Here is a 19,203-nt window from a genome sequence, read left to right as displayed (position 1 = left end):
AACTTAATTATTTTATCCTTTAAGAAAAACAAGATTTATTTTGTAGAAGTACCGAATGAATAATAAATATTTCAACTTTAGGAAATGCAATTAAAATAATTCACAGCATACATCTGACTTGCAATACTCGGGTTGTTTGTAACAAGATATGCAGGGATGTAGTCGTGGCTGGGAGTACCAGAGTCCCATGGTCGCTAAAGTCAACGCTGTCCCATAGACAATTGCCGATGCCAAGGCTGGCAAAATGTGGCCTTGACTACATGTACATCCCTGTACACCACTGTACACCACTGCCTGATCATATTATCAGCCTAGAACCGGGGGAGAAAGTAGTGTTAATACCGCTTGTAACAGAGACTGTTATATTAATTTCATAATGTTAAAACAGAGCCAACAAAAATCGAATTTCAGTCGTCTGTTTTTCTTCTTATTCTAATTTGCTGGTTGAGCTATTAACACATATTTTGCAGAGATGCTTATGTTTCAATTTGTTACATTTCTATTTTTGGAATAGAGAATTATATATATTTATTTTGCGTGAGATGGGAATTTAATATTCCTCATTTTATGTGTCTTCATGTACAATTAATTTGGTATATAAATGAATTAAAAAATGTTGCCTAGTCAAGAATTCATTTTTCAAGTTGAAATAGTTTTGTTATCAGGTTTTGTTTCCTTTGGAGAGAAAAGAAGCAATGACATGAAGGGGAGAGATGCAGGCGAATGAGAAAAAGATGGCATGAAAGAAAAAAAGATGAGAGATGTAGTGAGAAAGAGAGGAAAAAGAAAGAAAGAGGGTGGGGGGGGGAAGCAAGGAGGAAAGAAAGGGCAGAGGAAAAATACCCATTTATCTGCATTTCTAGAGGGCTATCATAAATGTGCATTTGTCAACTCTAACAAGTGAAGTCCATGGTCAACCCAATTTTAAGTTGACTTAAAGAATTATAGGGTCATTAAATGGACATTTGGTGAAAATGTAAGAGGATGTAATTCTAATTGCTTGAATGATAAGGCTAGTGGCTAATAAAAACTGCTTTGAATTATTTTCCAGAACCAATAGAAATGACTTACATACATGTGTATACTGTACATGTACCAGTAATTTCAGAGATGATAATCGTAAACTAAAATTAAAAGTGGGCATCATAATTATATCTACATCCTGTTTCATGAAAAAAAAAGACTCGTGTAAATTTACCATTATTGTAACTTCCACGGAAACCTTATGATTGGCTCCTGAGCCCTGTTGCCATGGCGAAGTTAAATTAGTTGTCTTAATGAAACGGGACCCCACTCACTCACTTGGCTCTTCCAGTGTTACATGTGCATTACATATCATCATCACAGTTGTGCTCAAAAACCCCTTCACAAAATGCACTCCTTCATGCCGAGTGTTGAACATAGAAAACACTACAATGTTTGGTGAGCCTAAAGAACGATCTTTATTGAATGTAATATTTTATCACCTGAATTCACAATGAAATATCTAAAACATGGCAGAGCTTGGAAATCTTTTAATATGTTAATTTTCTAGTGGGATTCACTAACCTTTGAGCACCATCAGTTTCACAGAGTGCCTTTTGAAATGAATTGTTTCAATTTTCATTTTCCCCCTGATTTTGGAGTGAAATCATCAATGACACTACTCTGGTTAATCTGGGGCCCCCCTTTCATAAAAATTCAAGATTATGGTAACTTTGCCATAACGGTAACTCTCATGGAAAGCTTTGTTTTCACTGGCTGTTGAGCCCTGCCAGTGTTACCATGTTACATTAGTTACCAGGGCAAAGCCAACATAAAGAGTTTAAAGACCTTTATGAAACAGGCCCCTGGGGTTTCATAAAGCTGTCTGTTAGTTACCAACAACCTTATGAGCAACTTGTGACCCTTTGTTTTGCATAAAGAGCTTATTTAACATTTTAATAAGCTATGAAATGATCGTGCATTAAGTTAAAAGTAATTTTATTTTTATGAAATATTTTTTTAACATTTCACTGATAAACACATAATTTGATGTTTATAACACCAAAGGAGATGTAATTTGCGTTTAAGAAAACTGAAAACTAGGGACTTTACTAGGTACATTGGTATCAATTTGACCTAAACTGCATGTAGATATATACAGTATACCTGGGTTGCCCCATTTTTAGACAAAAAAAGTGGACTGGATAAATAAATTTTAGTTGATTTTTTGGTACACTTTATTAATTTCATTTCCAATGAGACATCAATCAGTAGGCCTACAATGGCTATCAATACTGGAGTTGTAAATATTTAAATTGAAGCAAATTCAATGTGGGTAAATGAATAGAATTACAAACAAAAACAAACCAACCTTCATGAAAATGCAAGCAGCATTGCTCTTGAAGAAAAATTGCACTTGCCTGGTAAAGTTCAATGAAATAGAAAATTAAACCCTGAACAGAGTTTATACATATTTATTACAAAATAGGAATACAGCATGTTTTCATGCTCACTGCAACATATCTATAACCTTTTTAGATACAACCACAAAAAGGGAGACAAGATTTTAATGTCTTCACAGATATATCACAATATACACATTTACTTCTCTGAAAATAAGTCAAAAAAAGGATTGGTGTTGGCCTATTCGAGATATGGTTGAGTGTTTCACAAACAGAAAGAGGGACTTCAGTCGCACTTAGTTGGATTTATATTTACTTAGTCTTATTCTCAGACAGTCTACTACCACATGGTCGAAACCAATTTGGTGTACTATTGATGAAGCATACTTGCCTCTGTCTTGGTCTGCTACACTTGGTCTAATAGACTAATACCCACTTGGTCTAATTCTCATCCAGTCTAACGCCCAGTGATTTTAATCTCCACTCGTAATATTTTTTTTTCATTTTGTAGAATGAAAATTTGGTTCATAAACAGTCCATTTAACCCTACAGACCAGGGGCCCGTTTCATAAAGGACTTTCAACTGTTGTTACTTTGCCATTATGGCAACTACCATGGAAACCACGGTTATGATTGACTGCTGAGCCCTGTTACCGTGGCAGTTGCCTTTATGGCAAAGTTACAACAGTTGCAAGTCCTATATGAAACAGGCCCCTGGTGGTGTTAGACCTCGTGGTTAGTAGAAGAAATGGGTATAGTCTCACTGAAAGGAGGACAAAATTGGTATATGAGCTAAAAGACAAGGGCCCATAATCTGATAGCAGGTTTAACTTGTGGTTTAAGTATGGATAGCCAATTGTTACATTTAAATCAAACAGTAGAGATATCATACTTCAGCTCATTTGGGGACAGGCCTAATTGAACAGTCAACCAATCAAAATATGGTACTTGTTAAAATATGGTATGTGCCTTTGCACTTACACATGACTTTAAATTTACTATGCTTTATTACATCAGTAATCCAATAAATTTATACATTACAAGAGAGCCCATAAAATACTCTAGAAGTTTACTACACAACATTTCCTTTCAAAACGTTTAAATAAAATTCATAGCTCTCTAAATATCAGAGAGTATTATTCCACATTGAAGGGTTTACTGCGAGCTGCTACTACACAACAATGCAGCACAATTATGAAAAAGAAAAATAAGCAAAGACTACAAATAATTCCTTTGCAATAGTTTACTGAACCTTCAAACAATGGTTTACTATATCAAGCATATGGACTATCCATACAAATCAAAGACATGGAACAGGAATACAATAATTCAAGTTTACAATTACAGTAAAAACTGATTTATTTATCTGTGTCAAGGAATTGTTCATCGCAATTCTTGTTCATAGTGGCAACATTCATATTTTAATTAAAGGGGAAGTTCACCCTGACAAAAAGTTTATTGTAATAGCAGAAAAAATAATAAGAAATATTGCTGAAGGTTTGAGAAAAATTCATCAAATAATTAAAAAGTTATTAGAATTTCAATTATTTGATTTGTGACGTCAACCGCAAGCAGCATTCTTGCACTTACACATGACTTTAAATGTACTATGCTTTATTACATCAGAAATCCAATAAATTTATACATTACAAGAGAGCCCATAAAACACTCTAGAAGTTTACTACATAACATTTCCTTTCAAAACGTTTAAATAAAATTCATAGCTCTCTAAATATCAGAGAGTATTATTCCACATTGAAGGGTTTACTGCGAGCTGCTACTACACAACAATGCAACACAATTATGAAAAAGAAAAATAAGCAAAGACTACAAATAATTCCTTTGCAATAGTTTACTGAACCTTCAAACAATGGTTTACTATATCAAGCATATGGACTATCCATACAAATCAAAGACATGGAACAGGAATACAATAATTCAAGTTTACAATTACAGTAAAAACTGATTTATTTATCTGTGTCAAGGAATTGTTCATCGCAATTCTTGTTCATAGTGGCAACATTCATATTTTAATTAAAGGGGAAGTTCACCCTGACAAAAAGTTTATTGTAATAGCAGAAAAAATAATAAGAAATATTGCTGAAGGTTTGAGAAAAATTCATCAAATAATTAAAAAGTTATTAGAATTTCAATTATTTGATTTGTGACGTCAACCGCAAGCAGCATTCTTGCACTTACACATGACTTTAAATGTACTATGCTTTATTACATCAGAAATCCAATAAATTTATACATTACAAGAGAGCCCATAAAACACTCTAGAAGTTTACTACATAACATTTCCTTTCAAAACGTTTAAATAAAATTCATAGCTCTCTAAATATCAGAGAGTATTATTCCACATTGAAGGGTTTACTGCGAGCTGCTACTACACAACAATGCAACACAATTATGAAAAAGAAAAATAAGCAAAGACTACAAATAATTCCTTTGCAATAGTTTACTGAACCTTCAAACAATGGTTTACTATATCAAGCATATGGACTATCCATACAAATCAAAGACATGGAACAGGAATACAATAATTCAAGTTTACAATTACAGTAAAAACTGATTTATTTATCTGTGTCAAGGAACTGTTCATCGCAATTCTTGTTCATAGTGGCAACATTCATATTTTAATTAAAGGGGAAGTTCACCCTGACAAAAAGGTTTATTGTAATAGCAAAAAAATAATAAAAAATATTGCTGAAGGTTTGAGAAAAATTCATCAAATAATTAAAAAGTTATTAGAATTTCAATTATTTGATTTGTGACGTCATACGCAAGCAGCATTCCTACATAGCGAATGGTAAAAAATCAATGAAATTTCATTTTCTCAGAAAATTGAAAATGGTTTTCACTGTACCTTTTGTATATCAATAGACAAATCATTTCACACCCGATCATGAATAGAAAACAAAATTAAGTCATCAGGAACCATACAAAATTTGAAATTCATGCATTTTATATCACATATCACATGGGGCAGCTGCTCGTTTATGACGTCACAAATCCAAAACTGAGAACTCTAATAACTTTCTTACTCTTTAACGGATTTTCCTCAAACCTTCACCAATATTTTTTTACTATTTTTTCTGCTATTTTTACAACAAAGTTTTCTTCAGGGTGAACTTCCCCTTTAATTGCAACATTGGTTTTCTTTCAAAGGCCCTACATCTAAGTCATACCAGGGGTAGGAAATCATTTTTATTTTTACGATTTTTTTTTTACACATGGGCTACTGAAGAATTTTTGGGGCTTATTCTTTCTTTTCAAGGGCTACTTTTATATATAAGGGCAACAAGTAATTACGCAGTAAATGCAAAAAATCATTATTCTGCCATAGTTCAAATATTGATTTTCTAAATAATCTTGAATGTTGTGACAGATCTTGGGGCGACTCTAGTAAGAATGGTTGCCCCAAAGAATCAATTTTGGGGGAATTATAGGGGCGATTCGGGTTGTCATGAGGGTGAAATGGCCTGTCATGTAATTCCTATGAGTCATATGAGGTGAGAAAAATTATGAGGAAAAAAATAACCCGATTTTGTGTGATCAATACTACATATCAATATTACCTGGAATTCTTAAAACCAAGGCAAATACAATTGTGAAAATATCATTCAACACAACTCATTCACCCAATGTGAATGTAATGACAAAATAGTATTAAACCTGTGCAAAAATAAATTTATAACATTTGAATTGTATACTTAGACTAACTGTGAAGTTTCATTCAGTCCCCTACTTTTTTTTCCAAATATGTTTAACATTGTGTGTGACATGCCCATCAAATTTGTAAATTTTATGTAGGTTGACGCCCTCCCCCCTCACTTTGAAAACAATTTTCTGCATCCCCTATGGCTAAGAGTGTGACTGTAACCAAGACAGTACCTCATCAATCACTGATAGGTCCTACCATCACATTTTAGGGATTGACAAAAAATCAATGAAGTGCTGATTATATCTGAAGAAGCATGTAAAATATTAAAATTGAATAAACCCTGGACATCCCAGGCTTAAAGTGATATGTTCCACTCTGTGAATAAGCGCAGTGTGCGTGCAGGAATTTAATTTGCATTTACATGTAATATCTATTCTGTTGTCTTATGATGTACATGTTTAATACCAATGTCATCAGCATCTAGACACCACTTTATTTCATCTTTGCAACTGATATCAAACATCGTGCTCGACCAATGGCTGAGAAAGGGAGACATGGAGAGCGTTAGAACCACCAGGCAGGCTGCCTCCCGACACCTGATAGGTAAGATTTGTCCCTCCTGAACCAGTAATATCTGTCATTTGGTAGGAAAGGTCACTACTGGAGGATGCTGATGGTGGCAAGTTCATAGGTTGGATCGGTAATGACTGAGGATCATTATCTGTGGTTCCTTGCAAGACGGATGAAATGCTCTGATCATAAATGACGTAACCAGCGAGGCAGGCTGCAGCAGATAAAGGTGTGTTCTGTGCCCGCTGTTGGACAGCAGCCGAGGCCTTCAGAAGCTTGTCCAAAGTGGATGGACTGACTGAGGTGTTATGCTCAGCTGCTTGGTGATTCAGGAGAGCCTTTGGCCTCAAGAACCCCTTCTTACACATCTTGCAATTATACGGAAACTCCTTGGTGTGGTTGGCAATTTCATGCTCCCTCATGACATCCTTACGATAGAAGGTCTTTGAGCAGTACTGACAGGCATAAATGGGAGCTTTGTGGGTGTTCTCATGATCAGTTAGTTTATCTCTCCTTGCAAATGACTTCCTACAGCCCTCATAGTTACAGGCAAACGGTTTGTAAGTTGCATGGACGGTGTTTATATGCCTTGTTAGTTTGTTCTTGAAATGAAAAGCTTTATCACACTCATTGCACGCGAAGGGTTTGTTGGAACTATGTGAAGCAATGTGTCTCCTGAGGTCTCTGTCTGTCTTGAACCCACTGCCACAGATGTCACAGAGATAACCCCTCTCTTCTTGATGGGTCTCTTGATGCAACCGCAGCTGACGCTTGCTGACCGACACCTTCCCACACTGTTCACATCTATGGTTGTGAGAATCGGACTGCTGGTGCTTGCTCAAACTACTCTCTGATGGGAACTTCATCCAACACAGCTTGCACTTGTAAGACAACTGGGAATAATATTTCCTCATCTTCCACTTGCGAATCTCATCTGCGTACTCCTCTTCCACTGCAGTCTTGTTTGAGAAGCAAAGACGGCATCCACACTGGAACATTAGTTTATCAGAGTGAGATGTGATATGAGTTCTAAAGCTGTCCATGTCAATAAAGGCTTGCAGGCACTCCACATCACGACATTGAAACTGCTTGGTCATACTGTGAACATCATACATGTGCTTGGAAAGGCTCCTACGTGGAAACCACTTCTTACACGCTTTACATTTCAATTGTTTGGAATTAATTTTTACAGAGCTTGGCTCGGCTCCGTTATCAAGATTCATAGAGATAACTTCACTCTCACCCTGAGTTTCTTTATCAGAACTAATTTGCTCATCGTATGTTCCCTTCAGACCTGATGTCAATGCGTCTAAACACTCCTGTACAGTTGAAAATTTGGGTTTTGGCATGAGACCCAAGACGGCTAAATCAGATGTGGATAAGATAACACCTTCGTCTTTGTCAGCATCATCACTTACATCAGCTATCTTCTCTTGTTCAGCATTTGATATCGTTGCATCCTCGTTTCGAGAACTGGTATTGGTTGATTGACCATCCCAAGGCACTACAGATTTATCAACTTCAATCCACACTTTATGGTTGTCAATATGAGATTTATAGTCAGTTCTTTCCCTAGACTGGTGTCCGCATAATGGACATTCAAATTTTTTCTTATTGGCACATCTTCTCTCGTGTCTTCTGAGTGATCTTCTGGGTACCAAGGCGCCACACTCCCTGCAAAGATTTGTTGTCTCATCAGACTGAGCACCCTTATCACCATTTTCTTTTCCAGTTGCACCCTTGTGTTGCTCTTTTAAATGCTTCTGTAAGTCCTTAATAGAATCTGTTGAAATGCCACAAAACTTACACACTCTCTTCTTGGACGGCCGACCTGGTCTGCGTTTTGGAACTTCATCCTGCTCCGTGTTGGTTTTCAATTTTCTGACTGTATTACGATGCTTCCTACCAGCACAGTGTTGTTCAAGCTTGAATCTGCTGAGGAACTTCAAATTACATACACTACATGAATGCTGCTGACGCGTCCTCCTTGATGACTTCTCAACTGGCGAATCACTAGAAGCAACTGGGCTATCCAGTTGAGGCTTATTATGAACATCGTGCGTCTTTGACTCTACTGTGGCTTCAATCTCGACCTGATCTAACTGGCTGGTGTCAATGGTGGACTTTTCCCGCAAGCTATTGTCAAGGACTGGTTGGTCCGGAAACCATTCCTGACATGGATCACAAGAAGCACTTGTGGATACTTGCTCCTGCTTGATGGGATGTTCCAGTGAAGTTAAGATGTCCAGGCTAATGTGTCCTGGATCAATCTCCTTGTCCCCCGCCTTTGTGGTGAAAAAGTCACCTATAGTTGGGGAGATACTTGCCACAGTAGTGTTAGCCTCACCTTCGCCAGTCATTGAATTTGTACTGCTGTTCAGGATGCTGGTGAGAACTTCACCTGGAGATTCAAGAATGTTACAACCTCAAAATCATTAAAATAATATACAGAATATTTAGATATATATACTCCTAGCATGTACACATGCAGTAGTTTTTGAAGACTTGTATTGAAATATTAAAATTATTTAATCTTTTACTTTAATAAAGGTTGGGGTTCGAATCTTGCCTAGCACTAATGTCCTTTACCAAAGCACTTATCCACATTTACCACTCTCCACCCGGATATTAAGTGAGTATACGGTAGGATACCATGAAATTAGATTACGAGAGAGGGTTTGGCCTCAGTGCCCCTCTCATTAGCATTGAATACTTTTTGTGCCCCTTTGAATTTCCCCCATTTGTGCTGTAATATGAAAATGTGCTCTGTACAAAAGTGCCGTTGACTTCAAAATAATAGTTCTGAGTACCTGTAGTAGAAGTTTGTGTCAACTTTTTGAGAAGTCTGTGAGACCCGTCACAGAATTTGGAATTTTGGAATTATAATTCTGTGTAGTTTTAACAAAGACCAAATGTATAACTTTCATGACTTTACAAGAAAGAAGAAATTAGTGGATTCCCTAATTTTTTTTTCTTGAAAAAGAGGTATTCCAAATTCCTTCTTATTCAGACACTTCAAGACCATATCAGCTATTCCATGTAACTAGACACCCAAGGCTTCAAATCTCTACTTTAACCTATCACTAAAGAATATATTTAACTAGGTACCTGTCCAATAGGTGTAAACCTCCAGCCACGGAGGGAATAAAACTTTTGAAACTTGGCAAGTTGGCATGCATGTTGTGAGAAAATCTTATAATACTAGTAACCAACTCCTCAAATTTTCCTAACTCTATCTCAAATACCTTTTGATATATCAACATTTATGTATGGATAGGTGTGCATATCTGTATTTTCTAAACTGTGTTGATACATCGACGCACTGATTGGTGAAACGCCCGACCAATCACACAACGGATCAGTGCCCACCTATTGTTTCCGCATACGTGCGTACGGTCCTGGGGATTGGTATGAATAGACTACATTATCAGATAATTTTCGTCACTTGATAAAGAGTTGCAGCGGCACTCGAAAGCTCGTGAACTTGTAAGCTAGTGAACACTTTTTGCGAGAGTGATCACAAATTTCCTTGTTGACCATAGTAGATTGCGAGACAAATGAATACCCTCTAGCGATTATTTCAGTCCGCAATAATGAACCTATTTAGTATTAGAGAAAATTATTGTTTTGTAAAATGCATCTTCCAATATCCTCCAGCAGACCTTTTATCACTCTTTTGTTGTTAAGTTAAATGGGATGCAACTGACCATAAATATTCTATTCAAATGATAAAGTCTCGTGGTGAATCATCTTACCTAATTCTTGGGCTCTTTCCTTTGCAGTCAATTCTTTCTGTTTCTTAACCTTGTTGCAGGTTTTCTCATTCTTATGGTGCATGAAAATGGTCATATCGGTGAACTTTTCCTTGCACCTCCCACATTCGAAAACATCCTCCTCATCTATAATGATGATAACAATATGATAATAATAGTTATGATGATGATGATAACAATAACATTACTACAACTAATATTGATAATAATGATAATAAAAATAATGCTCTAACTTATTTGATCTATAACAAAAGATATAATGAGAATTCCATTAACATTTCTCAGAAGAAGCAAAATCTTCTCTCGACTCGGAACATTTTTTAAGATGACAGTTTTCAGTGTGACTCCGAATTGCTTTCTCCCAATTCTTTTTTTCATTCAGTATGGACACTATGTGTAGAATTCACAAAGGTGGATTCCATACCGTGGACCGTTAAAATTTTGTGACATGAGTACATTCCATTTAGTGTTCACTGTAAGAACTCAGAAGCATCAAAGAATGCGCTTGATTACATGCACTACATTTATGCATGTTGTCACGTCTTTTTTTTTACCATAAGCTAATGCAGGTTTGGGCTAATCAATTTTACTAAAAAGACTGCATATATTATTATAAACATATTCTTTCAGTCATTTTGCCTCCGACGAAGATTCTGCTAGGATCGAAAGCTTAGGCCCCTTTTGACTTTCTAATTTACTCCATTGGCTCTCTTTTATTAGATAAGCAGTTTTCAGCAGCTTCTTTTTGCCAAACATATTCTTTATCAGGAATCATTGGATAATTCAGTGATAGTAACACAAAGTAAAGCATAGCTACTATGGTTTTGCCACAAAATTTGAACAGTTCAGGGTCTAAATTTAAAGTCTTCGACTTTTGCGAAAACAGCTACAAAACTCACCTGATGAGTCTTTATCGCCCATTGTTACACAGAGTAGTCAGTAGATATCACTTGATAAAAAGAGCACGCTCTGAAATTCAAGAAAACAGTAATACAACATTAGCATCTGGTGTTCTTTTCTTTTTTTTAATTGCATTTTCCTTCTAAATTTTACCTTTGGCTTTGCAAATCTAATATTAATCCTAACAAGCCGGGCTTTTTTGGGTGTTATGACAGGGGGAGGGGGTTTAATCAACCCCCTTGAGATCTCGGTTGCTGATCGCCCGATCGCCGTGAAATTTGGCATGATAATAGTGTGGTATGTAGTCCACAAGCAGAACTGCCAACCTTCTACAACAAAAACAAGTATTCTTAGAAGAAAAAAAAGTATTTTTTGACAAGAAAGAGTATTTTAAAAAATTTGTCTCAACATAACAATCGCCAGCCTGTTTTAATTAGATCAGTGAAAAAACGTGTGATAGTGCTGTAGCTCGGAGCCTTCAACTCGGCCCGAAATCGGCTCGGAAATTTTATTAGAATCAGAGTCCGTCTCGGTTTGGATCGGTAAACCGGACCAGTTTAATTTGATGTGCGTTGTGCAAAAAATGAAATGTTTTGACCTACTTGACTGTAACTACTGTGCCTGACATCACCCCTCTGACCTTGTCCTCAAAAGAGGACACACACCCGAAAATCTTATCTTTTGTTTACACGCCACATCCAATACTTTTTCTTGATAATTAATCTATCACAAACTCTCTACTGTCAACACTGTACTCGACTCGCGCTTGATGGCATGCAATTCAGACTTTTTCCTTAACCGCTGCGCCCCTCCGCTCCCGCCCTGGCCCTCGCTATAATAGTGCAACATATGTGTACGTTGACTAGCATCTCTGTTCATCAGCCATTGGCTGAGCGCTAGGCCAGTAGTACAACGCGTAAATTAGTCAAGAAATACGACCACTCCCATCTATAATCGCACCAACACACCCAAACCAGCCAATAACAGTTAACTTTACTCTTTGTGAGCTGTGATTAGTTCATTCAGCTGTCAATTACATGAATCACTCTCCGGCCGTAAGCACATGGTCTTGAATGAAAGATCAACATGCTTTGGAATGTGCGAAAGCCGAAACCACATTGTTTATTATACCCAGTCTTCGAAGTTCTACTTCGTGGTGACCTAATTTCAGATACTCTCCAGACATTGTTTTTGTCAATAAATTATAACCAAGGGCGATGGAAATTCCAGTAGAACGAAGCCAAAGTTGATTATAAATGGGTTAATTGGCTTTTGGGGTACTTTATTACTTTATTAACAGCTAATAGTGATCAGAAAATTGGAAAGGGGATTTTTCATCATGAGTGAAGACAATGAACTAAACCAATCACAAAATTATTAAAATATAGTTTTAAAAAATTGAGATGAGGAAGAGCATTGGGATATATTGTATACATGTACCTCCTTTTCATCTTTCGCTCTGGAGAAAGAAAAAATCCCATTAATTTTCGACATGAATTCCTATTTCTTTTTTCTTGTGTATCGGTAAGATTTATTTGTTGCAATAGTGTCCACGATATCAAAATAAAATGAGATGGAATAAAATTTATTTCTTTTGAAATCTTGACTAGTCTTTCTTTTTCTACCGTTTCTTTCAAAACATTCATGTACCAATTCTAAAACTTTGCAATCGCATTTCAATATCCATTGCTTTCATTCACTTCACTCCGTCACACTTTATATAGCTGGGGTCTGGGGAAATTAATTCAAGACCGTAGCGTGTGGGAGCCTAAAAGGAAAAGTGGTTTAAAATGTTATCATCCAAACTGTATGTCAGTCATTTTCAAATAATTTTTCTTCATTCATTCATTCGAGTTCTCTTTCTCTCTTCTCTTCATCAATGAAATTAATAACTAGCTGAATCACATCACACCACATCACACTGCGGTGACTGAATTGTAAATAAACAGACGCCGTTAATATACCATTGTAACGCGCGAGGGGGGGGGGGGTAGTTTCGGGCACAACATGGAAGCAAGAAAGTCATTTCTTTGTCATCACAATCATCTCAAAGGAAACAGAATTCTCATTCGGACTTCTTTATGACCACCACTGATGACAGTACATGTAGCTCACAAAACCAAGAAAATTAATGTAAACATGACAACCGGGCTCCCGATCAAGCAAGTGGTTGAAACCATTCCTGACCAGGTGATCAATCACATGACTCCATACACATGCATTCAACGTGCACTGTGCACTACATGGACACATAATACACACACATTGTGATAATTGTACAGTACGGCCGCACAGCCACATGTACACAGAATAGGGGCAGGGCCAGGGCGGGCAGCGCAGGGGCACATGGCTCGCAAAGATTGCTTTACGCTGGATTATATCGGGCTGAGAAAACTAAGTACTTAGGGCAAATTGTCATGCATGGACGGACCGGACTACCTATTAAAGTTATGAATGAGCGCTAAGGCTTGGCTTGAGTCTGCCTCTAACTTTGCAGGTGAATAGATCAATGTTTAAACAATTAAATTAATTTTTAGTTTTATCGAGATGACAGAAACAAGTTGTAAAGCATTCGGGTTAATTTTCCGGGTTGAGAGAGCTTGGCAGTGTAGCCCGGTTCGTAATTTCCGAACCGAACCAGCTCAACCCGGCGGGATTCAGTTCGAAAGGTGATCCGAGCTACAGCACTAACGTGTGATATGACTCTACTTGAAAACTTGATAATTCACCATTGTAAACATGTGCTCGTAGAATTTACTTGTTCTTTGAATGCAACAAGTTACTGGCCCATCAATGATTATTACCGGTCTGGGAACGTCGGACTGGTGCTAGTGTCGCGCGCTGAGTATAATACATACATGTACTCCATGACAGGAAATTAAAAAAAAAAGTTACAAATCATACAAAAAAAGTATTGGCGTATTCATAGCAAAAAAGAGAGGAAAAAATACTCTATAAAGGGAACGGTTGGCATGTCTGCACAAGGCTGTACATATGGTTTAGTTTTACAATATATTTTAATATGAATTGTTGAATCAACCCCCCCTTGGCTTGAGATCTCAGCTGCTGATCACGCGATCGCTGTATAGATTTGCATGATGATAGTGTGATATGTAATCTACAAGGCCGTATGGTTAATTTTCCCAACATATTTTAATATGAATTAATTATGCTAATTTATGTGTAAATCATACTTTTTAATTCACTATAATTCACTTTGAATGCTAATTTTGGTGTAAATATTCTTTATAACATTGCTAACAATTACAAATGAAAAAGATCCTTGTTTGAAAATAAATTTCTTATGTATTTTATTGTTTTATGAATTTCTTATGCTTTTTCGCTAAATTTATAGCAGAACTTAATATTTTAAGATCCATATCAGCCTAAGCATGAGCGAAAATTTTATATAGTGACATGAAAGTTTGCAAGTTTTTTTGTTTTTTTTTTGCAATTCTTCCCCTCAGCTTTATTATATTCACTCGTCTTCCTCCTTAACTTTCCTCTTCTTTTTTTCTTTCTTTCTTTTGCTCCCCAATTTTTTTTTTCAGGAGGGGGGTACACCAAACCTCAGCTGGGGGGGGGGGGCACGTTCACTTATAAAGATCAATTTGTAAATAAACAATAATGAAAGCTCAAAAAAAAAGAAAAAAAATGAAAGCTCGATGTCTGAGCTGAAATGTTTTGTATATTCACTTCAAAACTTGATATTTTAAGCTCCATATCAGCCTATTGAGCAAGATATATGAATCTCATCGAACAGGCAATGCGAGAGCGAAAATTTTATATAGACCTCTAACTTGTCTTTGTTACTAGGGTGTCTGAAGCCACACTGAAAAGTGTCGGCTTAAAACAGGCTGATTTAGGGGAAAATATGGCACACTTTCTTCGGGAAATTCAGGCTGCTAAAAAAATGTGATCTGAATTGATTATTAACTTTTGTTTGGCATGTATGGAAAGAGAAAATTCAGGGGCTTCTTTTGACAGTAAGGACAAGTTTATAGGATTATTAGAAATAAGGATTTAGAGATAAATTGCAAACCCTTATTTGTGTGTGTGTTGAGATTGTTATTTCCCCATGCGTTTTCTATGGGAAAATGAAATTTCTGTTTTGCACAAATTTTTTCACTTTGTCGCAATTTTTCATTGTGATCTGGTTTCCAAATCTTTATAAAAATCATACCATCGGAAAGAGCATAAAATTCCTATTAGACACTTTATGGACAAGTTTTTGGCATTAATAATAAATTTATAACAGCTCTCGGAAGCTAAAAATTAGGATTTGTGTGTGTCCATTTCTTAACTACACAGTCTATGGCAGGGAAATGCTGAAAATTGACCTAATTTCAATCTTCTTTTTTGCAGCCAATAATTGGATTTTTTCAAAAAATATTACATTTCTGTCAGTCTGAAGGTTTTTTCTCTTCAAATTCACAAAGAAAATGTGATATTTCCTTGAAATAAGAAAAATATTTTTTTTCTCCAGACACCCTATTGTTACTGTTTAGTGTTAGTGACATGAAAGTGTTTTTTTTGCAAGTCTTCCCCCTCACTCAGTTTATTACATTCACTCTTCTTCCTCCTCTTTTTTTCCTTCTATCTTTCACCTTCTTTTTTCTTTGCTCCGCCAGTTTTTTTCAGGGGGGGGGGGCACGTACCCCCAGGCCCCGGCCCCGAAACATACGATTTGACAAATATGGATAAAATATTACTTATTAGAGACAGAATTTATCAAAATGTTTTTAAATTTAAGCCAGGGTCTGAAAACACAAAGTCAAATACGAGTCCAGTTATGGATAGCCTGACGTGGCAGGATCTTTATTGATTCAATAACTTTACTAATTCAAAATGAATGGTGGCGTTTTACCAGGCCACTGCCGCCAGTGACTTTGCTCACGTGTCAATAGAATACATCTATCAGGGATTCGTGAGATCCCCAATTCACTTGTGTGCAATATAACCTGCACACGCAGGTAATGAGGTATGGCAGCCTGAGTGCGGGCACGGTAGAATACGCTACCGGTAACGGACTAATAATTTTACGATTCATATTTCAAGTAAGAAATTTGCTCCCAAAATTATTCATACGAAAGAAAGGTTCAAACTATATCATAGTCAAGGTAAATCAACGAAAACATTGAAATTACAATATCTAACATAACATTATCTTATTCTTACCTCCAACAACCTTTGCCTGGGCAGACCAAACTTCGCAGTCTATGGTAAGCCAATGTAGTATTCGCATTGTTTTTTTAGCATGACTGTTTCCATATGGCAGTCTCCACAGCAAATATAGGCCTATTATTTTTTTAATCCTGAATCTTCCTGGAATTCATCGTTATGCAAACGCGAAGCACGAGTAGCGGAACACTATTTTTATGAGCCAAATAATGAGTCTGATAATGTCATGTGTACTACCAGGTATCATGAATAAATGAACTTTTAGGCCTACATGTACATCTATTTTTTGTTGTTTTTGTTTTTTTGCATGTCACGAAAATTAACCGGATAAGTCTCATTTTATGCGTAATGAAAACCTCCCCCAGCAAAATAAAAAAATGAGTGAAGAGAGAAGGAAAATAAGTAAAAAAGAAACTTGAAAGGAAAAATGGAAGGAAAAAAGAAGGTCGGGAACTTGAAAGAAGCTGTGCTGAAACAGCCCCGACTGGTTGCCAACTTGAAATAAAAAGAAGAACACCCCCGCATCCCCTTCCTTCGATCGTAAAATTAAGAATAATTTATAAAGTAGTTCAGAGGGTGGAACTCCGCCCTCGTCCTCACCCTGATGGCTTAATTACTTCTCCCATAGAGCAGAGCATAAAGAAAAACAAATAAGAAATGGAAAAGGACAAGAAGGGAATGAAGAGAGAGAGAGAAAAAAAATAACATAAAACAAGAAAAGAAAATTGAAAAAAAAAAAGAAAGATCAAATAAATGAAGAAATTCAGAAGTTCAGAGCGGTCAGATCATGTGGGGGGGGGGTGATATCAATATATCACCAAGGGCTATGTATACGGGGGTATATGACCATGTACATAACAGGGGCGTCGATCCTTTTTTAAAATGGGGGGGGGGGGTGCATAATCATGAATCAACGTTCCAAAGGCGCTCAATCAACAAGCTCACGCACACACACTCACCCATCCCCCCACACACACACCCATACACACAAAAGCCTATATATATATATATATATATATATATATATATATATATATATATATATATATATATATATATATATATATATGTATATATATACATGACTCATAAGAAAGAGACATATCTCACCAACAAATAAATGCAAGCCCGAAGCGTGAGCTTAAAATTTTTATATTCCAATCTAAAATTTTTGAGCACGATTAAAAAAAAAAGAACGAGTTGTGTAGTTCAATCTCGCTTGCCGATTCCTGTGTATAACATTACAATCTTATTTTATTTTGGCACATCCAGAATAATTGGGGGGGGGGGGCAAAACGATATGTTTGCCCCCCCAAATATTTTCATTGGTGGGGCCATCGCTCCCCCTGCCCCCCCCCCCCCAGGATCAACGCTTCTGGTACATAATACTACCATCTTTCAGTTAAAAGGCCTATAAAGATGTTTGATGTGGCTATAAAGTAATGATTTTCTATTAATATCAATATGCGAGCGAGCGAACAAATATTCAGTAGTTGGAAGACAAAATGATTTTCGAAAACCTCTTTTAATTGGTGGGTAACATCACGGGCAATGTATATACTGTAGATGTGTACATTGTATATTTTTCAGTTAAATGCCTATCATGAATTTGTTCGATGTCTATATTTTAATGGATTTGTTAGAATATAAAGAAATGAATAACAATAAATATCAATGTAAAATTTTCAATGTTGGAAGACAGAATGATGACCAAAATCGTCTTTCAAGGGGTTTGTATTAATCATTGATGAAATGCAGCGAGTGAGCGAAGTGGACGAGCCTTGAGAAGTTGCTTCAGTCGTTTAAAATGATGTGTATATCATTACAGAATATGATACAGGTAGATTTTTTTAAACTACAAAAGAAAAGGAAAAAGAAATATATAGAGCAAATAAATATTGAACAGTCCATATTTTGTTCAATGAAAACTTATTTGCTCACTGGTCAAAGGTGGGATGGGAATCATTAAATAAGGGAGCTTATGAAATGATTATAGGTTATCACAGGCCACAGTATAAACTTCCCAAGCTCAGTGATGCCAATCGAAAGAAAAATATTGCAGACAGGAAAGATTTTCAATAATCTTTAAGATTATATTGGGAGGTGATGCAACATTCAAAATTTTGGGGAAAAACATATTTGAAATATTTATTAGATTGTTATGGGATTAATGTGATGTAAAGTTTCCTATATGAATGGATGAAATTGTAAAGTGTGTGGGAAATATTGCTGTCCTAACTTGCCTCTGTTTTTCATTAAGGGCATTGATTTGGTCAATGTCATCATTAACTCATCGTAGGCCTACTCTTTATTTGAAGTATACTTACATTTTTGTACAAATTATTTCCCGCTTCCACAAAGATGCTAGGGTAGTATGACCCCCACACATTCACACCAGTATATTCAAAGGATGTTTTAATTGGTATTATGATCAAAGTAGGCCTACTCTTAACTTGAAGTATAAAGTATACCTATATTTTTTGTACAAATTATCCCCCGCTTCCACAAACATGCTAGGATAGTAATACCCCAGTGTATTCAAAGGATGTTAGTTGTTGGTATTAGATGTTGATATTTGATCAAAATTATAACTATATATTTAAAAGTCATTGATATCTTACAATTCATAAATGGACGTATTATAACCATAGTTTCATGATGCAGGGGATATAACATTTTCAATATGCTAAACGTAGGGATTTGTCATGGCCAACATCTTGTAAGATAAGATTGAGCGCGGGAGCGG

At 36.3% G+C, this 19,203-nt stretch overlaps 1 protein-coding gene across 1 annotated transcript; it reads right to left on the bottom strand.

The window, feature by feature from the left end:
• Positions 1-5,460: 5,460 nt before the first annotated feature.
• LOC129253887 (zinc finger protein 84-like) lies at positions 5,461-16,526 on the bottom strand. Its single transcript, XM_054892320.2, has 4 exons — positions 16,455-16,526; positions 11,276-11,345; positions 10,359-10,502; positions 5,461-9,004 (listed from the first exon to the last, which is right to left on the bottom strand). The coding sequence occupies exons 2-4, from the start codon at positions 11,295-11,297 to the stop codon at positions 6,549-6,551; spliced, it is 2,622 nt and encodes an 873-aa protein (XP_054748295.2). The 5' UTR covers positions 11,298-11,345; positions 16,455-16,526; the 3' UTR covers positions 5,461-6,548.
• Between the last annotated feature and the right edge of the window lie 2,677 nt (positions 16,527-19,203).

This window comes from Lytechinus pictus, chromosome 2 (assembly GCF_037042905.1).
Source record: "Lytechinus pictus isolate F3 Inbred chromosome 2, Lp3.0, whole genome shotgun sequence".
NCBI classification, from domain to species: Eukaryota; Metazoa; Echinodermata; class Echinoidea; order Temnopleuroida; family Toxopneustidae; genus Lytechinus; species Lytechinus pictus.
Note: the sequence above shows the minus strand (reverse complement) of the source record. Positions and strands in the feature narration are given on the sequence as shown.